Source organism: Nicotiana sylvestris, chromosome 2 (assembly GCF_000393655.2).
Source record: "Nicotiana sylvestris chromosome 2, ASM39365v2, whole genome shotgun sequence".
Classification (NCBI taxonomy): Eukaryota; Viridiplantae; Streptophyta; class Magnoliopsida; order Solanales; family Solanaceae; genus Nicotiana; species Nicotiana sylvestris.
In genome coordinates, this window is record NC_091058.1 from 214,762,942 (window position 1) to 214,774,873 (window position 11,932).

General features: G+C 35.9%; 1 protein-coding gene across 1 annotated transcript; it reads right to left on the bottom strand.

The window, feature by feature from the left end:
* Positions 1-303: 303 nt before the first annotated feature.
* Positions 304-5,214, bottom strand: LOC104215168 (U1 small nuclear ribonucleoprotein C-like). Its single transcript, XM_009764917.2, has 5 exons — positions 5,125-5,214; positions 4,981-5,023; positions 2,678-2,719; positions 2,355-2,604; positions 304-814 (listed from the first exon to the last, which is right to left on the bottom strand). Exons 1-5 carry the CDS (start codon positions 5,130-5,132, stop codon positions 567-569), a joined length of 591 nt encoding a protein of 196 aa, XP_009763219.1. The 5' UTR covers positions 5,133-5,214; the 3' UTR covers positions 304-566.
* Positions 5,215-11,932: the final 6,718 nt, after the last annotated feature.

Sequence of the window (11,932 nt, forward strand, 5' to 3'; positions counted from 1 at the left end):
CTTAATACACATCTTAATATTCAGATGTGTATTCAGATTTAGATGTCTTAATCTTAATACACATCTTGACACTCAGACGTATATTCAGATTCAGTCGTCTTAATCTTTAAAAAATCTTTAAAAAAAGAAATGAGGCTAGACTAATGTAACGTCAAACAAATAGTATTTCCTGCAAATGGAACTATGACCAAGAAACTATGTTTTCCTCAATTATGCATAAAAACTACTTGTGCTTATAACTACATCGTCATTAAAATACCTTCAATACCTGTTCCTTGAAAAGAAAATAGAAACATCATCAAGTTCATGACATTTTAAATCAATTATATTGAACTAATAAATACCATGCAAGGTATTTTACAGGTACAATCAATTTTGATAGCAAAACTTTCCCTGAGTAAATGAAATGTCTCTCTTAACCAGTTTCTTTCTAAGAACCTTACACCTAAACATATCATGATCTAGGCACTTAATATCACAACAGAAAAAATCAAAACATGTTGAAACCAGATTTAAGAAAATAGCTTCAGGAGAATAGCATCTGGCTTTTATGTACATAGACCAGCCTATTGATTAGAGTCTGCAGCTTGGGCATTGATACTGGAACTATCACCTCCTCCGTTGGCTGGCACAGCGATACTTCCTTGATACACAGGAGGTGCAAACATTGGAGGGCCACCAGTAGAAGCAGGCATTCCTACACTTCCTGGAATTGCACCTGGTGGTGCGCCAGGCCGTTGCATATTATTGAATTGACCAGGCATAGGAGCACCGGGAGGGGCCAACATCTGAGGCATCGGTGGAGGTGCATAACCTGGAAAGATCAAACGAAGATCCTATAATTTGTAAAGGTCTATGATCGAATAACTGGGGGAAACTTCTCAAGGCAACACCAATATGCAAGCTTTCAGAAACTACAGCATGAGAGAGTCATGCGTGTATCTCTTTCTATTATTCATATGTTGCTCGAACTCTCCGAAAATGTTGCCTGGTGCGTGTCGGATCCTCCAAAAATAGTGTATTTTTGGAGGATCCGACACGGGTGCGGCATCATTTTGGAGAGTCCGTTTCATCATAATCATTCAAACAATCAGAATCTAAGCGGCTAGATAAACAATAATGTAGATGATATCATCTACAGGACATATACAAATACAAGTAAATCTGAGATAACCCAAAGGGAATTCAACTAAATTAATCAATTCTGCTCTTTAAAGGAAAATGTCAAAACGATCTAGTCGCTATTTCCTCCCAAAATAATGAAGCCGTTGGAGAACATGAGTTATCACATCATTCCTTGATAAAGGAGGAGGGTTAAGGTAGGTTAACAGCATGCCAAAAAATAGTCAAACTGTGATGAACCCTCTAAATATAAAGAGGATTCATATAGACGACCTCAACTAATTAAAGACTGAAATGTAGTTTATTGATATATCCCAGGCTGAACTCCAGAACTAGATTATCGAAATGCCCATGCTAGATGCAACAACATATTTTCGTTGATACTTTTTTGTTCATTTCGTGATGAATCATTTGCAGTTGTTCAAAACTAGTGATAACAGTCACAGAAAAAATTTGTATTCTTTGACCAAATAACTCCTTTACTCCCAATTAAGGAAACACCAAACATTATGGTGTAGCTTTAACAGAATAAACAATATCCTCAATCATTTAAACACCTTTTTTACAAGGTAAAATTTATTCAAAAATTTGATGGGTGAGAGAGGCTCGAACTTCCGACCGCAGGATAACTCAGAAGCTACAAGATTAACGCACTAGCCAACTGCGCCACCAAAACGATTTAAGCACTTGAGACAAGGCAGCCCTTGTTCCTAATTTGAGAAGACCCATTGCCAACTTAACCTTAATGCTAAACTGATTAGTAACGGCAATATGAATCCTCCATACATTTTCGCACTATTTGGGTGCAATTCATTCCAATAATAGTATATAGATACGTAATGCTATTGATTGAGTGAACCCACTTGATCAAAAGATGGTGCAGTTGATGGAGTTGAACCTACATCTTTTGGAAGAAACTAATGCCAAAATGTGCACATAAAAAATTTCCAAACCAGATAAGAAAGAACTACACTCCTTTTTGAAAAGCTAATAGTGTGACCACGAGGATTTCCCCCTTCCTGGGGGGGGGGGGGTTATTTATCGTAAAATCTTAAACCTACATATATATACAACATCAGTCTAGGAGTTAACCCCCCAAAAAAGTAAGCTTGAAAATCATCGCACAGTCAACAACCATATTTAGAGCTTGATGGAGTGCTTAATATAACACTATCTTCAAGAGGTAGATAAAAAAACAAGGTCCTGATAGAATTTTATAATCGTGCTGATACCTGGAACGCCAGGCATGGGCCTTGGAAGCACAGGAGGCCGCATACCAGGGACCCACTGGGAACCGGCTGGCATTTGAGGATTACCTCCCATGGGCATCTGAGGAGTCGGAAGAACAGGAAGACCGGGCCTTAGCTGGGGAAAAGGAAGGCCAACTGGTCTAAAGGCACCTAGATGTTCCTTGACTTTTTGGTCAATTAAACTCTGGTTCAATTGTGCCTCAAATTGTTGATAGTAAGTTCGAACATTTCCCTGACAGTATAATGATGTGAGACTTGTTATATGTGATAATTTGCCTAATCTCCAAGGAAAATAGAAATAATACCTTGTGTTTGTAGCCTGCATTATGCTGCTTTCTCACAGAAGGCTGGAAATAACAAGACAAAAGGTGGTGTTAAAAGTTGAAGGTACAGAACACATGTATCAATACACAATCTTGTTTCTGAAAAAACTCCAACGAAGAGTAGTAACACAAGAAACTAGCAATCAACATATACTTCTATAAAAATATTACATATAGGATAAGTTTGTGTCTCATTTGAACGCTCTCTGTTAAACTGTTTTTATTCCATAGTTTGGCTGCTTCCAAATATTTTCCTAAGAGATGCTTTTCACCAAATAGGAAAATCTTAACTCTTATTTCCTCAATCCACTTACCGCAATTTCATCAAAACCAACTACACCTAAATCCCAAATTCGAGTTGTTGTCGGCTATATGAATCATCACTGACCATGTCTCTCCATTTACCCTCATCTCAGGCCAATATTATGCACCAAAAAATAAAGACACCAAAAGAACTAGAAGTTCTCTATATTTTCTACCGGAACATAAATCTGTCGTGACTAAAGACTCCTAGAAAATATAGTTCTAGGACTTGAAGCAAATGTACTTACATGACTAAAACAAATATTGAACTAACTAATACTTATCACTTATATAAGATATTTTATTCCATTATCCCTATTTTCGCTAAGCCTACATGGACTCCAAAAGATTGCAAGTCTTTCTAGGCACTATTGTCTTTAATATTGAAATTTATTACCAAAAGATCACCTCCTTACTCCATCTCCAACATACTATTATGACCTTGGTACTAATCCAAACACCAAAGAACAATCTACAAAATCAAGCTTAACATGTTCCAAAAAAGAGTTCCCATGAATAACACTTTATGTCTTTACACACCCTTAAAGCAGAAAGAACAATAAAGATTACGCGATAGAACAAGCTGATGTTACATAGGGGCGGAGTCAGGTTCAAGCAAGGGGGTTCAATTGAATTTCATTAAAATTATACTATACCATAAGGAACATTCTAGTGTTGATAACCATGGATCAGAGCCAGCTTTCTCGCACCTCGACTAATTCCATGGGACACCTGCTACCTTCCACTAGCATAGATACCAGCCACCAGGTTACTCTATCCACCAAGGCTTGGACATATGGGAAGAAATCACATACTCCCTCCGTTTCAATTTATTCGACACACTCTCCTGATTATTTTGTTATAAAAAGAATGACAAATTTCTATTTTTGGAAATAATTTAACTTTAAACTTTTTATTTTACGTATTTACTCTTAATGAGAAGTTTTTATAGCAACACAAATGATAGGACCCCACAAACCTTTTACCCTTTAAGCTTTTAAGACCACAAGTTTCAAAAGTCCTTTTTCCCCTTAAACTCCCTCAAAGTCAAACTACAACAACAACTAAGCCTCAATCCAAAACAAGTTGGGTCAACGATATGAATCTTCATTTCTTTCTAAGCTTAACTCATATCATTCTCATTATCAAAATAAAATAAAAGTGCAAGTAAATATATATATATCTGTATTGATTCCAACGATTTGTAGGTCTTTCAAGACAACTTCTTTCCATGTGATTTTAGAACTACCCCATCCTCTTTTAATACTTTTTCCCACCATAGTTTCACACCTACGGAGCGGTGTATCTGTAGGTCGACATAGTACATAACCAAACCAACCCAAGCAACCTTCTCCGGTTATATCCTCAATGTGTGCTACTTGCACCTTCTCGCGAATATGGTCAATTTTAATCTTATGTAATCTTATATGGTCGCACATTCATCTTAACATTCACATCTCTGCTGCAACACTTAACTTGTGGATATGTTGAACTTTAGCAACCTAACATTCACTACCATACAACATTATTGCTCGTATAGCTATTCTATAGAACTTATCTTTCACCTTCGTAGGCATCCTTCAATCACATAACATCCGATAGCACTTTCCATTTCAACCATACGATTTTAATCCTATGGGCAACATCCTCATCTATCAAACTACGTCACATAAATTAAAACAGAGGGAGTACTATTTTTGCCTCGGCTTGGATTTTCTTTAGGCCGTAGATATTAATCTTTGGTGTGACACCCTGGATTTTTTTTTTTTTTTGAATCCCCTTATATGAATTCCTAGTTCTGTCCCTAATATTACGCATGATCTAAGAAAGCTCAATACAAAAAGGGTGACTCCATTTAGACCCCAATAAGCAAATCAAGAACACATCATGAGTTACAAACCTAACAAAAGAAACTTGTATTTCAACATAGTATTAAAAAAAATTCACCAAAGATCATTAGAATATGATTAAGGGTAACTTACAGAATCATGGGTCAAGTAAGTATCACAGTAGTCACAGTAATACCTGAGAATAAAAGGAGAGAGAAAAAGGGGCATCAAATTAAGGAAAATGGGGTGAAGAAATTATACAAAACAATCACATTTATTGACTTAAATTAAAAATACCGAGGCATTTTGTATACAAAAGAGTGAAAATCCTTTCAAGAAAAAGTGAGGTTCTTGAATAACTTCGCTCGGAACTGAGCCCTAAGACAGCTAAAGTTGGTTTACGGGTTATAAACTGGAAATATCAGGTTTGAGGTGAAATGACAAAAACATCCCTTGTGTTTGGGATATGTTTAAAATAGTCCCTGAATTATGCTCCACTTATAGCATGTTTGGCCAAGCTTATTTTTTTGTCAAAAGTACTTTTTTGCCAAAATTAAGTTGTTTGACCAAGCTTTTGGAAGAAAAAAATATTTTTGAGTAGAAGCAGAAGCAACTTTAGAAAAAAGTAATTTCTCTCCAAAAGTACCTTTTTAAATACGTTTTTCAGAAAAATACACATAGAAACACTTTTTAAAAGTTTGGCCAAACGCTAATTGTTGCTCAAAATTACTTTTCAAATTAATTAGTCAAACGCAAACTACTTCTCACCCAAAGTATTTTTTGAAAAGCGTTCTTTTCAAAATAAGCATATTTTAGAAGCTTGGTCAAACATCTTATTATAGGTGTTCACGGGAAATCGACGAACCCAACCCGAAAATCGAATTAAAAAAAACTGACATCTTTTAGTTTTGATTTGGTTTTTAATTTTAAAAACCGACATAATTTGATTTGATTTTGATTTTAAGTAAAAAACAATAGAAAAAATCGAACCAAACCGACTTAATTAGTCTGCTTTCATCTTAGAAAAATCGACTTAAACCAAACCGTAAACACCCTTACTTTTAAGCAATTTTGGTCCAATTGTACTGAAAATACTTTGGATCTTCAATAAATATTTAACAAACTCTGGCTATTTAGATTTAATGAAAACTTTAGAAAAAGAAGATTTAACTATATTCATAAATTGATTACACATGTATAGTAGGCATAAAATGATAAATAAAATCCTTATTATTTGTTAGATGCTTGATCTATTGTATCCATGTTTGGTATAATGTATAAATTTAAAATATGTATATTCGATAAATTGTCCTATACCACTTTTATGATGTTTTTTATTCATCCATTTTCTAAACGTTAATTACATGGCCTAGCTAGGTAATCGCACCTCTACAATTAGCGGCGGAGCCAATGACACTTCTTAGTTAGAAAATTACACTGTATTATTGGATAATTTTTTTGTTTTATGTATATTTACTATACGTCGACTCTCCTTGATTTTTTAATGTGTTAATTTTTTATATCTTGACACTCCTTAGTGAAAATTCTGGCTCCACTCCTGTCTACAATATTATATATAATATTGAGGTTTTGAGCCACATCTAGGAATCGGTTGGAAAGACATTTTGAAGAAAATTGTCCTTAAAGTCATTAGACTAAGATTTTGTGGTAAGTTGCACTTAACTAAGTAATTAATCAAGTGATGAAAAATCTTGGAGATCATGATTCAAATTCTAGTAGAGATAAAATCGCACTAGAATATTCAAATTCCCTATATGCATAACCATTGCATTCCTTCTAGATAAATCAATTTTTTAAAGCTTTCTTTAGTCATTCTTAAATTATCAACTCGGAAATTGTTGGAAAAATATTAAAATAGTAACACTCAGAAGAACAAATAATCAACAATATTTAAAACACGCTATTAACAATAAAAGATATAATAAGAGTTTTCACAAAGAATAGGTGTATCTTATAAATAATGGGTAGCATCTTTTCACAAATTATCTTATTCAAAAGGTACTCTAAATTTTGAATCACAAAAATGAGGAGTATAATAGACACCTCAAGCGGCATAAAAAAAGGATATATAAGTAGGGATACACCACTATATATTGATGATTACATAATCTCAATCGCTCCATTAATGCAAGATTATCATCGATAAACACCGACGATCAAAGTCTACAAGGGTTGGCTGAGTTGGTTGGGGGAGTGGTTTCTCACATGGGAGATCTGAGATCGATTCTCTCTCACCGTAGCCTCCTCACCAAGAGCTCGTCACACCGAGATTGCTAGTGTCATTTATATCTTCTGTGTGATTTGCGAGCTATTGCATATTGAGCAGGTTGCTTGTGCGAACCTAAAGGTAGAGACTGAATCATTCCCAACTCCAAGAGTGAGAACTTCAAGTAAATATTGATTTTCTTCATCTTCATGAACATAAACCAACTCGAAGTCAATAGCGCGTAGGACTACAACGCTATATGGCTCAAAAAACTCACATTACACTTAAGGGGTATGGAGGCCACTAACATTTACATGTTCTACTAGATTTGATTGGTTATGCTTTTTACATGATTAGTTAACTAATATTTATGTCACGATCCAGTTTTTTCCATCCTCGAGAGTCGTTATGGCGCCTACTAGTAAAAGCTAGGCAAGCTAACCAACTAAATTATTTACCGTGTTTCCACTTTAAATCCGTTAACAACTAAGAATCAACAATTAATAAACAACATAATTTAATAAGCGGAAGACTAAATTTCAAGTTTTAATAATTTAAGAAAGATGTCAATACCAATCCATACAAGAACTACCCAAGACTGGTGTCACAATTTCACAGACTGTCTAGGAATACCACAAATAAAAGTCTGAAAGATTTATTACAATATTGTCTCTGAAATATGAGAAGAAACAGACTAAAAGGATAGGAGAAGACGCCAAGGCCTGCGGACGCCTGCAGAATTACCTCAGCATCTTCGACTGGACTGAAGGCAACCACCCAAACTAAGGTCTGAATGTTGCTGCTTCGGGATCTGCACACAGTGCAGAGTGTGGTATTAGCACAACTGACCCCATTGTGAGCACGTGATTTTTTCCCTATGTATGAATAATTCCCAAAATTCCAACAAAATAATTTTTCTTTATTTTTATAATTCTTGTGAATTTTGGTGTCATTTTGTTTCAATTATCGGCATCTTATTTGTGCATGTTAATTCATATAAAACACAAGGAGTATGCATTTGCATTTAGGTTTGAATTTTTATATTTAGTATCAATTAAGGGATAATTTGTTTAGAACAAAGCATGAAAATCACAAAAATAGTTCACTTTTGCATTTTAATGATTTTATTGTGAATTTGTCATGAAATAGTTTTTGAACAATTTTAGGAATTAATTAGTCTTTGTTTTGAAAAATTAGGATTTCATGTTAGTTTTAATCTTTATAAAAATTATAAAAAATTATTATAAAAATTGTAAAAGCAAGAAAAGAAAATAAAAAGAAAAGAAGAGTAGAAAAGTGGTCTTATTAAAAACCAAAATTTGGGCCAAATGCATGGGAACTTCTCAGGCCCAAACGCCTCAAAATCATTGAAATTCAGTCCAGCCCAAGTCCCTACCCGGTCTGCCCCCCTTGCTAAACGAAACGGTGTCGTTTCGGGGCCTATGAATCAGGACCGTTGGATCTCATCAATCCAACGGTCCGGAACTAACGAGGTTCTTAATATAAAAGGGTCCGAACCTTCCCCCCTACCCCCATTTGCATCGTCTTCCTTACCCCACCCTTCCGCTCAACAAACCCTAGCCCGCGCCGCCATCAAACCCCTCGCCGGCGGTGAACACAAACTACGCCGTTCACTCCGAGGTTAACACCACAGATCCCCCTCACTCTCCTCTTTCCATTACACCCACTGGTGTACCTCGAACAAGGCCGGAACTCATCGAATCTTGGTTTGAAGTTTTCCGAGCAAGTGACAAGTTCATCCAAATTAGTCCAAAATCACACCCCACAACCCCCGGCCCTTCCTCAACACTAATCCATGGCTATTTTCTTTCAAATCACTGTGAAACGGCCCGAATCTTAGATCTAAGAATTTCGGGCCAAACCCTAAAACCAAATCCTTTTGATTTCGAACCGTAGTATTCTTAACCATGTGTTCTCTTGTAAGAACACATGGTTAGGGATGTTACGCGTCAAAAATCTGAAAGGATTCATATGTTTCTGACTGGCCGGAGTCCCTTATGCCTTTGTGACTTTTTTTTACTGCTTCTTTTTACTCGCATGTTTGAAGTGTTATTTACAGTTGTTGTTTCGTTAATTGTTCTGTTAATTTTATGGTTTAATTGTATTAGTTTAAGTTCTGTTAATTACTGATTGATTCTGAGTTTAATATTTGGTTGAATGATTGGAAGTTCATGGTTTAAGAATTAGTTTAAAGTTCACTTAATATTAATCAGGGTAGCTTAAGCTCAGTTTAATTTCATTTAGCCTGTTTGAGTTGGTATAATTGAACATAATTGGTTTTGGTCAGTCTGATTAGTTAGTTTCTGAATACTAATTAATTAATTTCAGTTAGTTTTAGATTTAAATTAGGGTATTGGTTATAGCTGTTAAGGATGAGGGTAAGTTCAGTAACTTTGAGGGGTTTTTAGGGGTAATCTGGGTATGGAAAAGGGTAGTTCTGATGAGAATAGTAATATCAAGACATAGGGAAGGGCAGTATAGGTATTGTATGGGTAGAGGAATACCCTAGGGCCTTCTAAAATGGGGTACAAGTATAGATTTTAATAAATGTAAGGCATTTACTTGTTTAGCAAGTTAGGAATAGAGGGACCAAACTGAAAATAGGGAGGGGATGATTGGAAAATCAGAACCTGATCTATTCTCTTTGGGGTTGCCTATAAAAGGGCATGAAATGCCTTGAAAAAGGGGCTTTCTCTCTTCTTCTGCCTTCAGCCCTAAGTTTCAATTTGAGCTTTCATTCCTGCTTTTAATTTCAGTTAGCATTTCAATTCTAAGATTATTCAGAAAACAAAAACATCAAAAAATGGAGAAATCTGAAACAACTTCACAGTTTCATCACTAGTCTTGGATTTCAATTTTGGGTTTTGGGTTTAGCCCTCTTATAGAGGTGCTTAGGTGCAGCTGTAAGGGTCAGGGGTATATTTGAAGCATGTTAAACTGATCTGTGGGAGTCTGCTTATATATCTGGTTTTCAAAGCAATCTGCCTGTATTTCTGTGGTATAACATTGCTGAGTTTGTTGCTGTTGCTGTTGAAAGTAGCTGATTCCTCTCCCTTTTCTCTATTTTCATTTCAATTTCCAGGTACTGGTTCTGTAACTCTAAAGTTTATGGAATTGAAGTAAACATGTTGTTTGAAGTTGATCTCTGAATTTTTTTTATGTTGTTTTTGTCTAATTTAATGTATGAAACAATTAGCTTACCCATGTCATTTAGGTACTGTACTAGTCTTGGTTTGTATGAATTGGACTGATAAACTGTCGAGTATGAGTTAGTTCATTTCGATTAGTAAGTAGATATTTGGGTATTTAGATTCATGTATGTAATCCAGGTTGTGGACTGTTTAAATTGTGCATTTCATGTTTATGCAATTGTCATTTTCAATTTGTTTAAGTTCCATAGTATGCTGAAGTTAAATCTGCAAAGTTGTAGTTGATTTGGAGTTCCATACGCATGACTGCTTTTAAGTTTGGTCTAGTATGAATTGCATAGTTAACAGCTTCATATTGGGCCAGTTTTGGGCCTGGCGTATTAACAATTGGCCCAGACTTTGGCTAAGGTGATAATTGAATTAGGGCCTAGGTGCATCAAGGTTTAAGAATTAGATAAATCAAAAGGTGCCCAAGGATTCGATCCCTGGGCTGTACAACTGCAAGCCAAAATTTGGGCCTGCTTTATACCTAACGCCTAGCGCTCTAAGGGCCTGTGCCTGCAGCATGTGCAATGGCAGGAGCTGGGCCTTATGGGTTCAGAGCCCATTTGCTCGGCATTTCTACCCGGATGTTCAAATTCGAATTCAACAAAGTACTGCTTTAATCAATTAGAATCCTTAAGCGCTTAGTAGCATAATTATCTCACCGTTTAGATTTGGAAAGGTTGTTTAGTGAATTTCGCCACCTTCCCCAAAACAACAATACGTTAGAATCTGTAAGCGCGACTTACTTAAAGTACCTTCTTAAACTCGGGTGCGCATTGATGCGACACAAATCCAAATCTCGACAAAGTCAAAATGTGTTGACAATCACGGGTGCATTGATTGTGACGTGTTTCGAAACATGTTTTCATGACGTCGTAATTCCTAAAAATAAATAAGGATAGAAAAGAGGTCCACAAATTGAGACGAGCCTCACCACACAAATAAATAAATGTGGGGCCCTCAATAAATAATTATCAAAATAATTAGTATTTGGGATGGCCACTTAGCAAACTTCATGGTTTTTCCCCAAAATAATACTATGTTAGCTTCTTAGGCACGATTTAATTAAATTACTTTCTTAAATTCGGGTGCGCATTGATGCGACCCAAATCCAAATCTCGATGAAGTCGAAATGTATCAACAACCACGGGCGCATTGATTGCGACGGGGTTCAAAATGCGTTTTCACGACATCGTAATTCTTATAAAATAAATAATGATAAAAGCGGTTTACAAATAAAAGGCACATAAGCTAGTGTGAATTAAAATCAGATAAAATCAGATATAACAGTTAAGCGACCGTGCTAGAACCACGGAACCCGGGAATGCCTAACACCTTCTCCCGGGTTAACAGAATTCCTTACTTGGATTTCTGGTATGCGGACTGTTAACAGAGTCATAAATTTCCTCGGTTCGGGATTCAACCGGTGACTTGGGACACCATTAATCTCTCAAGTGGCGACTCTGAATAATTAATAATTAAATCCCATTCCGATTGTCCTTTAAATGGAAAAACTCCTTTACACCCTTTGCGGGGTATAGGTAGTGAAAAGGAGGTGTGACAGCTCTGGCGACTCTGGTGGGGACCGAACCCAGAATCTCTGGTTCAGGGTTCAGAATTCAAGCTTAGAAAAATTGTTGTATTTAATTATATCTCATTTTCA